Raw genomic sequence first — 12896 nt, 5'->3', positions numbered from 1 at the left:
GGGAAATGTGGCAGATTGGATTGGCTGATCCTTAGAAGACAAAGGGTGGTAGCGGACAGAGAATATTCAACATGGTGTTCAGTTACAAGTGGTGTACCACAAGGATCTGTTCTGGGTCCTCTTCTATTTGTGACTTTTGTAAATGATTTGGATGAAGGAGTGGAAGGGTGGATTAGCAAGTTCGCGGATGATACGAAGGTGGGTCACGTTGTGGACAGTGTGAAGGGCTATTCTAGATTACAAAGGGACATTGATAGAATGCGGAGCTGGGCTGAGAAGTGGCAGATGGAGTTTAACCCTGAAAAGTGTGAGGTGATTCATTTTGGAAGGAAAAACTTGAAGGCAGAATACAGGGTTAACGGAAAGATTCTTGGCAGTGTGGAGGAGCAGAGGGATCTTGGGGTTCATGTTCACAGTTCCCTGAGAGCTGCCACCCAGGTGGATAGATTGTTAAGAAGGCATATGGTGTGTTAGCTTTCATTAATAGAGGGATTGAGTTCAAGAGCCGTGAAGTTATGCTCCAGCTATACAAAACCCTGGTTCGGCCACATCTGGAGTATTGTGTCCAGTTCTGGTCACCCTATTACAGGAAAGACGTGGAAGCGTTAGAAAAGGTGCAGGGGAGATTTACCGGGATGTTGCCTGGAATGGAGGGAAAGGTCTTACGAGGAAAGGTTGAGAGCGCTAGGGCTTTTCTCTTTAGAACGACGAAGGATGAGAGGTGACTTGATAGAGGTGTACAAAATGGTCAGAGGTATAGATAGAGTAGACAGCCAGAGACTTTTTCCTGGGGTGGAGGTAGCTTTTACAAGGGGACATAGTTTTAAAGTGAAAGGAGGTAGATATCGGAGAGACGTCAGAGGTAGGTTCTTTACTCAGAGAGTGGTAGGGGCGTGGAATGCATTGCCGGAGAAGGTAGTGGAGTCGGCCTCATTAGGGGCATTTAAGTGGCTATTGGATAGGCATATGGATGATTAGTATAAGGTAGCGGTGGAGGTTAGATAGACGTTAAGTTTAGGGTAAAAGTTCGGCGCAACATCATGGGCCGAAGGGCCTGTACTGTGCTGCACTGTTCTATGTTCTATGTTCTAATGTCTTGTTTAAGTTTTTTCCAACTTTCCTCATCTACTTCAAGGGCTTCATCAGTTCCCATCCTCCTCAATCTTCTGTATGCTTCCTTTTTCTTTTTGACCAAGTTCATAACATCCCTGGTCATCCAAGGTTCACGTAACTTACCATTCTTATCCATCATTCTTGCAGGAACACACCACTCCTGAACTTTTATCAACTGTCATTTGAAATACTCCCGCATGTCTGATGCGGATTTACCCTCAAGCAGCCGCCTCCAATCAACATTCTCCAGTTCTTGCCTAATACTGTTGTTGTTCGCCTTACCCCAATTTAACACCTTCACCCAAGGAGTGGTGGTATCCCTATCCATGAGTATCTTAAAACTACTGGTATTATGGTAACTACTACCAAAATGCTCCCCCATTGAAACTTCACTCACCTGGCCGGGGTCATTTTCCAAAACCAGGTCCAGTATAAACCCTTCCATTGCTTAGACTATTTACATACTGTGACAAGAAACCCTCCTGAATGGTCCTTACAAATTCTGCCCTATCCAAGCCCCTAGCACAAACTGAGTCTCAGTCATCACAGGGGAAGTTAAAATAGGAGGCATTTTTCTAGAGATAGAGTGAATAATATGGATATTGTTTAAAACCATCAATCCTGGATATGATTGTTTCTGAAACTGGGATTGATAAAATTACTTAATACAGGTTGCTCGTTGCTCGTTCAAGCATACAATAGGAAATTCAATTGAATGTTAAAGGGCAAATAAGTTTAAATATTTGCATTTTAATTTAAAACAAGAGTAAATAGAACAGGTTTAAGTGGTTTTAATTTGGAGTGAGAAATGGAAAAACTGTTGGGAAGAATTAATTGGCCACTAATGGCTTGGCAACAGTTTTAAAGAACCACTAGGAATAGGGAAAAAAACATGCCACGAAAATCACTAGATCTTTATATGAAGTTTACTCTGAAGCTAGTGAGAGTGCAATTGCTTCTCTGCTAATTGTAAAATCAAGACTTTTGTTTTAGTACGTACTGATACCACCAAACTATATAGCTGGCTGTTAAGAGCAAAGGCAACATTAAAAAAATGGAATAAAAACAAAACACTACAGATTCTGAAAATCAATAACAAACAAAGAAAATTGTGAAAATATCCAGCAGGTCATACAGCATTTTTGCAGAGAGGAACAATGTTGAATTTCATATTGACAATGGTTATCAGAATACATCTGATGAAAGATTGCCGACCAGAAACATTACCTATTTGCAGGTTGGCAAAAATTACTAAAATGGCATAAATGACATATCACCAGAACAGCAAATAGTTTCTTACTCCATGCAAGCAATTATTAAGGCAGTGACTACAACACTTAAAAGGGAATTAGATAAATATTTAAGAAGGAATATGAAGATTAGGTTGAAAGACATGGAGCTCAGAATTCATTGTTCATACGGTCATAGAGATATACAGCATGGAAACAGACCCTTTGGTCCAATTCAACCACGCTGACCAGATATCCTAAATAAATCTCGTCCCATTTGCCAGCATTTGGCCCATATCCCTCCAAACCCTTTCTATTCATACACCCATCCTGGTGCCTTTTGAATGTTGTAATTGAACCAGCCTCCACCATTTCCTCTGGCAACTCATCCCATACACGCACCACCCTTCGCATAAAAAAGTTGCCCCTTAGACACCTTTTAAATCTTTCCCCTCTCACCTTAAACCTATGCTCTCTCGGTTTGGACTCCCACACTCTGCGGAAAAGACCTTGTCTATTTACCTTATCCATACCCCTCATGATTTGATAAACCTCTATAAGGTCACCCCTCAGCCTCTGACGGTCCTGGGAAAATAGCTCCAGTCTATTTAGCCTCTTCCTATAGCTGAAACCTTCCAACCCTGGCAACATCCTTGTAAATCTTCTCTGAACCCTTTCAAGTTTCACAACTTCCCTCCTTGAGCAGGGAGACCAGAACTGCACACTGTATTCCAATAGTGGCCTAACCAATGTCCTGTACAACCACACATGACCTCCCAAGTAATCCAAGATGGAGGGTGGGGAAAAGTTGTGTTTGTAAGAGCTGCTCCTCTTTTGAGGTATTTTCATTGTTGGAGCTGATTTCCTTCAATTCTAGGAGTAGTAATTACCGTTTCATTAGCTGTTGCATTGTTTTGGAACTTTTGACGAAAAAAAAAAGATCAATACAACGGCACTTTAAAAAGGAAGGAGAGAGACAAAGGGCAGTGACCACATGGGCAGTGATTCAAACGGAGAAAGAGGCCTACATTACTGTCTGACCCAACAGTAACCTGCACAGCTGCTGTCTTTGCTGTCTGTTTTCATGAATCTCTGGACATCGGAGTTTGTTCTAAGAAAAAGTGGTTCTCGATGAAAAGCTTGGAACTACGTAGACAAAACAAGCACTCATTATTTTATTACTAGTTTCTGGGATAAGGCGGTAGCAAACTAGAGGGCAGCTAAAAGTCAACCACACTGGTGTCAGTATGGAGTTACTGACAAGTTAAAGATGGTATTAGTGAACAGGTGCATTTTTACAACAATCAGAAGTTGGTTGTACGGTCATCATCAGATTAGTTTTATCCCAGTGTTTTTTGTTGAATTCAAATTTCACCATCTACCATCATGAGATTTGAACAAATATCCTCAGATGATTAGCCTCCAAATTACTAGCCCTATGATATTACTACAAAATGACAGCTTCCCCCTAAAGGTGTATAGTTCTTTAACATCAGCACCTGCAATTTACTTGGTACTAAAATTACTCAGAAGGAGAAGTCCTTTAATTCTGTTGTTGAAATACAAATACATCTAATGTCCTATCACTTGAAGACCATTCTGTCAGAGCACAGCTTCACCTTTCATCTATAGTGGAATTTTTAGTCAATTTTGCAGTCAAGCAAAAGTAAAACATACTATTTTTCCTCCAGTTTTTTGGTCAAATGGCACCATTGTAAACTTCTTGGCTTCTTTCTGATACGTGCAGTAGTGCTTCACCCAACTGGATCCAAAAGGACCTAGAAAAGGATTGTTTCTTTATTTAAGTAATTAAAGTAAACCTGCTCAATATCAGACAAAAATTTAAACTATTGGTTACATCTACATACTAAAATATACATTTATGCTCACTTTTTTTCTGCACAAAGAGGTAACCCTCCATTGTGTATGGGCTAATGCTCTGATGTTCTTGAGGGTTCGCCTTCATTTTCTTCATTAATGATTCAACTTCAGATCGTGTACCCTCAAAACGGTCCCGTGTCTGTAACAAGGGTAGTTAAAATGAAAATTTTAGTGAAGCTTAATGATGGAGGTCTAAAATTCTTGTATTCTAATCTGTTGAACTGTAAAAACACCAAAACTACTTTTATGTTTAGTCCTTCCAAACAGGTGTTGCATATAGTTGGAGAATTTTGAATTATAATGCAATATATGATATTTTCCCAGTTAAAGAAGACCCAAATTGATTGTAGCACTTTGAGGTTATACAATAGTATTATTCAAGAGTAGCTGCTTATATGATTTTTTAAAAATATAAGACGTATTGGCATCAATATGCTTTTAAATAAAAAGTTGTGTCAACACTGAAAATGGATACAGAGATAACAAGGTGTAGAGCTGGATGAACACAGCAGGCCAAGCAGCAACAGAGGAGCAGGAAGGCTGATGTTTCGGGCCTAGACCCTTCTTCAGAAAATTTTCACCTTGTTATCTCAGATTCTCCAGCATCTGCAGTTCCTACTATCTCTGAAAATGGATACAATTTGTTTTGAGAGCAAATCTCATTTCAAACACATTAAGTTGCATTTTGCCATTGGCATGTTACATCTGAAGACCAGAATGTTCAAGTAAGGTAGTGATAGCTAATTTCAGCAACGTTCAGAAAGTGTCACCTCAGCTAAATAAACATCAACGTTCAGATTTACAGCCCTTTTCAATTTCCCACATATTATGCAATTGAAAGGAGAGGAAGGTGCTTAAAAAGAAAATTAGGAGGACCAAGAGGGACCAAGACCACGAAAATCTTTGGCTGATGGCATCAAGGAAAACCTCAAGGCTTTTTATAAGTACATTAGGACCGAGAGAACTACTAACGAAAGAGTGGAACGTTTGAGAGACTGAAAGGGCAACAAGTGCATGGTGCCAATGGAAGTGATTGAGGTTTTAAATGAATATTTCTCATTTTTATTCACAGAGAAAAAAAGACTTTGTAGCCGGGGACATTGGTGAGGCTCTGGAACACATTCAGATAAATAAGGAAGAGATAGTCAGTGTTTTAGCATGCTTACAGGTGCATTAAATCCCCACTGTCTGATGAGATTTATCCCAGACTGCTATGGGAGGCTAAGAGGAGATTTCTGGGGCCCTGGTGGATAAGTTTAACGCTTTGCTGGCCACAGGCTAAATGCCCAATGACTGGAGGGCAGCTAACGTGGTTCCTTTGTTCAAGGAGGCAGCAGGGATAGGCCAAGTAATTACAGACCAGTTAGTCTGATGTCAATGATAAGGAGATTATTGGAACAAATTCTGAAGGACAGGATTAATCAAAACTTGGAAAGACAGTGATTGATCAGGGATAGTCAGCATAGATATTTTAGTGAGAGATCCTATCCAACTAATTTAATAGAATTTTTTGAAAATGTGACTCAATATATTGATAAAGGTTTTGCGGTTGATGTGGTTGACGTGGACTTCACCAAAGCCTTTCACAAGGTCCCACATGGAAGGGTGGTCCAAAAAATAAGAGACCATGGAATCTAAGGCAAGTTGGAAAGCTGGATCCAAATTTGACTTACTACTAGGAAGCAAAGGGTGTTGGTGAAGGGTTGGTGTACACAGCAGTGTACCACAGGGATCGAAATTGAGACACTTGCTGTTGGTTTGGTATCTTAACGACTTGAATGTAAATGTAGAAAGTTTCATTAGTAAGTTTGCAGATGATATGAAAATTGAGGAGTTGTTGATAGTGAGGAGGACAGTCTCAGGCTACAGTCTGATATTGATCAGCTGAAATTGGGCAGAGCAATGCCAGATGGAATTTAATCCTGCTAAGTGTGAGGTGATGTATTTTGAGAGGTCTAATAAGGGAAGATATATACAATGAATGGTAGATGCCTAGGGAGTACTGAGGAACCAAGGAAACTGGGATACCAAAGGTGTCAGCACAGGTGGACAGAGTGGTGAAGAAGGCTTATGGGGCATTTGCCTTCATTAGCCAGGGTGTAGAGTATAGGAGCGAGGAAGTCTTGATACAATTTCACAAAATATGGAATACCTCGAGTAGTTCCGATTGCCATACTATCAGAAGGATGCATTGGAGAGGGTGCTAAGGAGATTCACAAGGGTGTTGCCTGGGATGAAAAGTCTCAGTTATGAGGAGAGACTGGATGGGCTGGGCTTGTTTTCCTTAGTGCAAGGGAGGAGCTGAGGGAGGAGCTAATTGATGTTTGCAAAATTATGAGATGCATAGACAAAGTAGATTATGAGAGTCTTTTCCACACAGCAGACAAGTCAAAGACTAGAGGGCATAATTTAAGGTCAGGAGCAAGTGGTTTAGAGGAGATTGGTTTCATGGTAGAATACAACAGTTACTTGTTAGAGGAGTCAGGCCAGAAGTGGGAATGGAACATTGAGTAGGCCATTAGGGATCAGCATAGAGACCATTACTGGAATCAAATTAACAGCAAATTGGTGAAATTTGCAGATAATAATAAATTAAACAGGACAGTAGAACCAAAGAAGAAAACTCAGAAATTACAGCATTGGTTAAAACAAAGAAGGTAAGCAGAACAATGCCAATTGGTTTAATTCAGATGATATATAAAACAACGCATGTTCATAGGAAGAAAAAAAAACTGGTCACTGCATATATCCACAAACTGTGTTAAATTACCTAAGTTGAAGCGATAGAAGGAGAAATACGTTTCAGTTCATGAAGAACTGGCACCAGTTCTGGGACAAAATGTTCAGGGGAAAAAGTAAGCTTGCAAATAGAAAGGATATGGTGGTATTACAGAGCACCTATTTTGACAATCATACCCAAAGTGAGACAAGAAGGACAGGGTATGCAAGCATACAAAAAGAAGGCAAAGGGAACAAAATATAATACGGCAAGATTAATTGCTCTTTATTTGAATATGCTCAGCCTTTGGGAAAAAAAACAAACTAATTAGAGGCACAAATACAGGTTAATAAGTACAACCTTACAGTCATTACAGATGTTACAGGAGAACAAAGCTGGGAACTGAATATTCAGAGGTATGTGACTTTTACAAAAATAAAAGGAAGAGTTGGTTCTGGGTGGCCTTGTCATCTTGGATCAGATTATGCTGAATATATATGATTGAAGGTAAGAAATAACAAGTGAAAGACACTAGTGAGACAAGTCTTTAGGGCTCCTATCAGTAGGACAGAGAATAAATCAGAAGATAATGAGGACATGTGACAAAGGCAGTACATTAATCATGAGTGAGCTTAACCTTCATACAGATGAGGAAAAGTCAAATTTGCCAGGATACTATGAGGAAGAATTCATAAGTGTGTTTTTGGGATAGTTCCTAGAACAATATATTGTGGGTCCAACCAAGGATTGGACTATTCTGGACCTGATAATGTATAATGGGGTAGATTTAATAAATTATCCCAGAAATAAAATATCTTGTAGGGAACAGTGACCATAAAATGGTAAAGTTTAGCACTCAGTCTGACAGAGAGAAACTTGGCTTGGAAATAATTGTGCTAAACTTAAATAAGGGCAATGACATGGGAATGAGGGAAGAGTTGACTGGGGTGTACTGGGAAATGAGTTTAAGAGAAAATATGGTTGAGGAACAACGGTAGACATTTAAAACGAGGTTCCTGACTCACAGCAAAGCTATATCGAAATGAGGAGGTAGGGTTCTTGGAAGGGTATAAACCAACCATGAATAACCATTGAAGGTTAAGGACTGTATCAAATTGAAAGAAAAATCCTACAACATACAAAGATTAGTGGTAAATCAGAGTTTTGAGAAAGTTATAAAAGCCAACATAAGATGACAAGAAAAAAGAAAATAAACAACGAGGGCAAACTAGCAAGTAACATAAAAACAGTAACAGCTTCTTTAAATATGTTAAAAAAGAGTGGCAATGGCGAACATAGGCCACTTAGTGAATGCTGATGGGAAAATAATTATGGAGAGACATGAAATGGCAGAGGAGTTGAATAAATACTTTGCATCAGTCTCATGGTAGTGGGTACTAACAGCATTGCAAAAATACAAAACAATCAAGGGGCTAAAAGTAGAAAGGAAATAAATACAATAAATTTCATGAGAGAAAACATATAGGATAACTAACTAAAAACCATTCAATCCCCTGGACCTGATGGGTTCCATCCTAGGATTTTCAAGGAAGTAGCTAGAGAGATAGTGAATGGGCTGGTAATAATCTTCCAAGAATCTTTAGATTCTGCAAAAATGTTCCAGAGTATTGGAAAACTGCCAACATAATACCCTTGTTCAAAAAGGGAGACAAAAATAAAAACAGGTAACTATAGGTCAGTTAGCTTAACATCTGTCATTGGGAAAACATTAGAGTCTATTATAGAGGCTGCAGTAACAGAATATTTAGAAAAACCTAATGTAATCAAGCAGATTCGGCATGGCTTCATAAAAGGAGAAATCATACCTGACAAATGTTTTCCAGTTCTTTGAGGTGGTATCAAGCAGCGTAGATAAAGGGGAAGCAGTAGATGTAATATATTTGAATTTCCCAAAGGCATTTAACAAAGTACCACAAATTAGGCTACTTAATAAGACAAGTGCCCATAGCAGCATGTAGAGAGGACTGGCTAACTCGTAGGAGTCAGAGATTTGGATAAGGGGGGAATTTCAGCATGGGACTTGTAACTAGTAGAATGCCACAGGGATCAGTGCTGGGCCACAATTATCTACAATATATATTAATGACTTGCATGACGGAAGTGAAATTACTATCACCTTGCTCGCAAATGACAGAAAAGAATAGGTAAGGCGGCAAATAGTGAAGATGTCATGAAGAGTCCAGACAGGGATATAGATAGGCTAACTGTATAAACAAAAAAAACTTGGCAGGTGGAATATTATATGGGAAATGTAACGTTAGGGTTAAGGAAAGCTGAATATTATTTAAATAGAGACAGATTACAGAAAGCTGCAGAGACAGATTCAGATATCCTTGTGCATGAATCAAATAAAGCTTGCGTGTATGTTCAGCAGATACTAGGAAGTCAAATGGAATGTAGGCCTTTATTTCAAAGGGAATTGAGTGTAAAACTAGGAGATCTGGTCAGTAATGGTCCACACTTGGAATACTGTGAACAGATTTGGTCCTCTTATCTAAGGAAAGATATACTGACATCGGAGACAGTCCAGAGAAAGTTCACTGGGTTAATCTGGGATATGGAGGAAATTTTCTTAGGCAGAGAGGTTGAATCGGTTGGGATTGTACTCTTTGAGTTGTGGAGAACGAGTGGAGACCTTATTGAAACATGCAAAATTCTTAGGGGTCTTGGCAGGGTACATGCGGAGAGGTTGTTTCCCTTCATAGGGCAGTATAGAATTGGAGGGCATAATCATAAATTAAGGAGCCAACCATTTAAGACAGAGATAAGGACGATTTTTTTCTCTCAGTGGGTGGTGAATCTGTGGAATTCTTTACCACAGAAGACTGTTGAGGCTAGATCCTTAAGTTTATCAGTTTAACATCTCATCCAAAAGACTGTGCATCTGACAGTGGAGTGTCAACTGTTACTGTTGAGTTTTAGGTCTTGGAGTGGGACATGAAACCGTAACTATCCAACTCAGAGGGATCAGAGCTATCAACCGACCCACAGCTGACACACAAAAAACTACTGAAGGATATAGGCACACTAAACAGGAAAATTAAAAGTGACAGTTGCAGTTCAGTTTAGACACTGTGAAACAATACATTTTGGACGGAAAATTAGTGAAAAGATACACATAGGGCAGATCTTCCCTGTCCACAGCACTTACAAAGTTGGGAAAGCAACTTAATTGGGTGGGAGGCCAAACTTTAGATTCTTGAAATCCGGTTGAAGTTTTGGGATTAAGTTCTCAGAACTTTTCAGGCAGGTTACCTTCCCAGGCATTTATCGGCAAGCAATGAATACTCATTTACATACCAAGCCACTGAAATTGCCCCTGTGAGTGCAATTCTTATTATTTGTTCACAGATCCTACTTTCAACGCAAAACGTCTGGCCAGCTAAACTTAGCAAACGTACTGGCTTTGGCTAAATAGAAAGGGCAGGCAAAGGAGTGTCCAGCACCAATAGTACCAGAGACGCAATGCTTGAGGGACACCTGCTGTGGAACTGTGGTGTTTTGCAATCATCATCCCTTAGACATTACTATTGGGATCAGGTATATTCCTTGATCAATATAGTGAACTTCTGCTAGAGGGAGCCAGATTCCGGAACATGTAGCTTTGGCCCATGGAATCCAACTTGTACCCACGTAAAAGCCTAAAACTAACCAACAGTGTTACACTGTTCCCAAGAGCCTAAAGTTCAATTGCTTTTTATAGCTAGATTGTGACTCACTGGAACATAATAAGGACCTGGGTGAAACTCCTCAGTAAATGTAGGAGTTTTGCTCAATGACTGTTCGAAATAGAAGACGAGATGAAACAATATTGATTTTTTAAGCATAGACACAAATTTATTACAATAAGAAAGCATGAAATCTGATGGTTATACAAAAGTACAAATCACAAATCTAAATAAATTTTGAAGAGGGAATTCAAATTCAAATTTTACTCATTTCAGATACGAGATTCATTAGAATGGACTAATGCTAGAGTACTAACTAGTCTGGACATCAGTTGCAGTAGCATTCCTATTTTGCACGTGGTTTCAAATAACCAAGATCAATGGTTATACTTTTGTATTTTCGACATTCATAACTTATTCCCCATCACTGATTTAAATTCCAGCACTAGCTAACATGAATACTGAAGAAAGCTGTAGCTGAATTTCACAGAAATGAAGCAAAGGTCAGGAATTTCTAAATGGAAAACTGCATTCTGGAAATGGAGTAGGGATACACTGTAACCATTATTTCAAAGGGTATTTATGATGAATGATCATCAACCCAAAACTTTAATTCTGCTTCTCTCTCCACGTATGTTGCCTCGGTATTTTGGAACATGCCCTGCATTTATTTCAGATTTTCCAGCATCCGCAGCATTTTGCTCTATATCTTTTACATAAGCTTGGTTGAGGGAACTTGCACAAGTTATGATGGCTACTTATATCTATTGGGCATATCACAATAAAAGGGAAATTAAGTCGAACAGTTTTGTTTTGAGACAATAGAAAGACTGCAGTTAACTATAATCTAGGTTTATGTATGATGGATGCAAAATTGTAGTGTTGCAGTACTCCCAACTGATTAGATTGCTGTACACCAGATCACTGTATTTTCAAGTAATCATTAGATCATCAGCTTCTGCAGTCTGGTGGTCATCCTGTTAAGAACAGTGCAATTGACCTGTCTGCCAACAACATTGTTAAGCACTATGGGTAGCTTACAGGATTGGAAAGCCATCTTAGGTAGATCCAAGAGTTAAACCAATATGAAGTCCAGACTTCAGACATTGACTGGAGCGAAATGTGCACTCCTCATTCATGTGCCTTTTCCAAAATGACTCGTAGAAAGACAACACAAAACAGTTACAATCATCATTTATTGCTGTGCATGAGCTTTCCCTCATTGCAACCTGACCTGACCTTAGCAATGTGATCTGGAGTAGAATTTTAGATTCTATTAATCTTATTAGTATATGTGACAATAGTCTATATTAGGCTTAACATGCCAGAAAGAAATTGGTCATTTAATTTAACGTATACTAAATTAAAATGGTTAATTAGAACTTCCAGTTCTTTTGACCATGAAACATCAAATAGACCAAAGGGACAGCAAATTTCTAGAATGTAGGAAAAATTGATTATATTTGGATAGTATTATTTCCTTTCTTAGCTAGATTTACTAATTGGTTGTATAATCTAAGTGAACTTGCATCATATGGAATTTAAGAAGTCAACTTTGAACATGTCAATGATGACAGGAGATTGTAAAACACAAGAACACTTTAATAAAATCTACCTAGATTTTATATAATGTAAGAGAGGAAACTAATTAAGCCATGTAGGATCATTCTGCTGCATGGCTTCAAGGACTTGGAGTGATGTCCCATGTCCTGACCACTAGACATCAAAGCCATTGAGCAACTTATTTTTGTATATAATTCTAATATCTCCTAACATTAATAAGAAGCCCAGTCATAAACCTAAAAATAAATTAAGAGAGCTAGTTCCTTTTCTTTGTTAGCAGTAACCCAAACAAAAGCATGTGAAGATTTAAAATGACATGTCCTCCTTTTACTTTCATTTGTTTTGATGGTTACTTTTCAACTTGAATTCAGTGCATGAATGTGCAAAGAATTAGTGAAACATTAAACCAATTACAGATATTACGGATAAAAATTGTACCAGGAATTTTTCCTAATATGTGTGGATGGGGGAAATTCACTTCTTTACTTACATTCTGAATGCTGATCTGAAGTGGAGTTTTAAAATGTCCAAAGTCTTTTGCCAGCTCATAGCCATGATGATAAAATGTGAAGAGTCCTTGCAAGAAAGCAAGCAACTGTATAAAAAAAGTCAAATAAGACAGAATCATGAACCATGAATTCTTGCCTTCATCAAATGTCATCCTAAGTTCAATATACCTTTCATTTGACTGCTAGTCAGTAG

The 12896-nt window shown here is 38.7% G+C and overlaps 1 protein-coding gene across 1 annotated transcript in view; it reads right to left on the bottom strand.

Annotated features, from left to right (window-relative positions):
• Window positions 1–12896, bottom strand: part of LOC109915511 (rho GTPase-activating protein 26-like) — a 113538-nt gene that overhangs the window by 93629 nt on the left and 7013 nt on the right. The window contains exons 2-4 of the mRNA XM_048603979.1: window positions 12685–12789; window positions 4233–4362; window positions 4020–4120 (exon numbers count right to left, since the gene is read on the bottom strand). Coding sequence (XP_048459936.1) covers window positions 4020–4120; window positions 4233–4362; window positions 12685–12789 — 336 coding nt within the window. The remainder of the gene's footprint in view (window positions 1–4019; window positions 4121–4232; window positions 4363–12684; window positions 12790–12896) is intronic.

The sequence above is a fragment of the Rhincodon typus genome, chromosome 12 (genome assembly GCF_021869965.1).
Source record: "Rhincodon typus isolate 14 chromosome 12, sRhiTyp1.1, whole genome shotgun sequence".
Classification (NCBI taxonomy): domain Eukaryota; kingdom Metazoa; phylum Chordata; class Chondrichthyes; order Orectolobiformes; family Rhincodontidae; genus Rhincodon; species Rhincodon typus.
The sequence above is the reverse complement of the archived record's forward strand: the minus strand, read 5'-3'. Positions and strand labels throughout refer to the sequence as shown.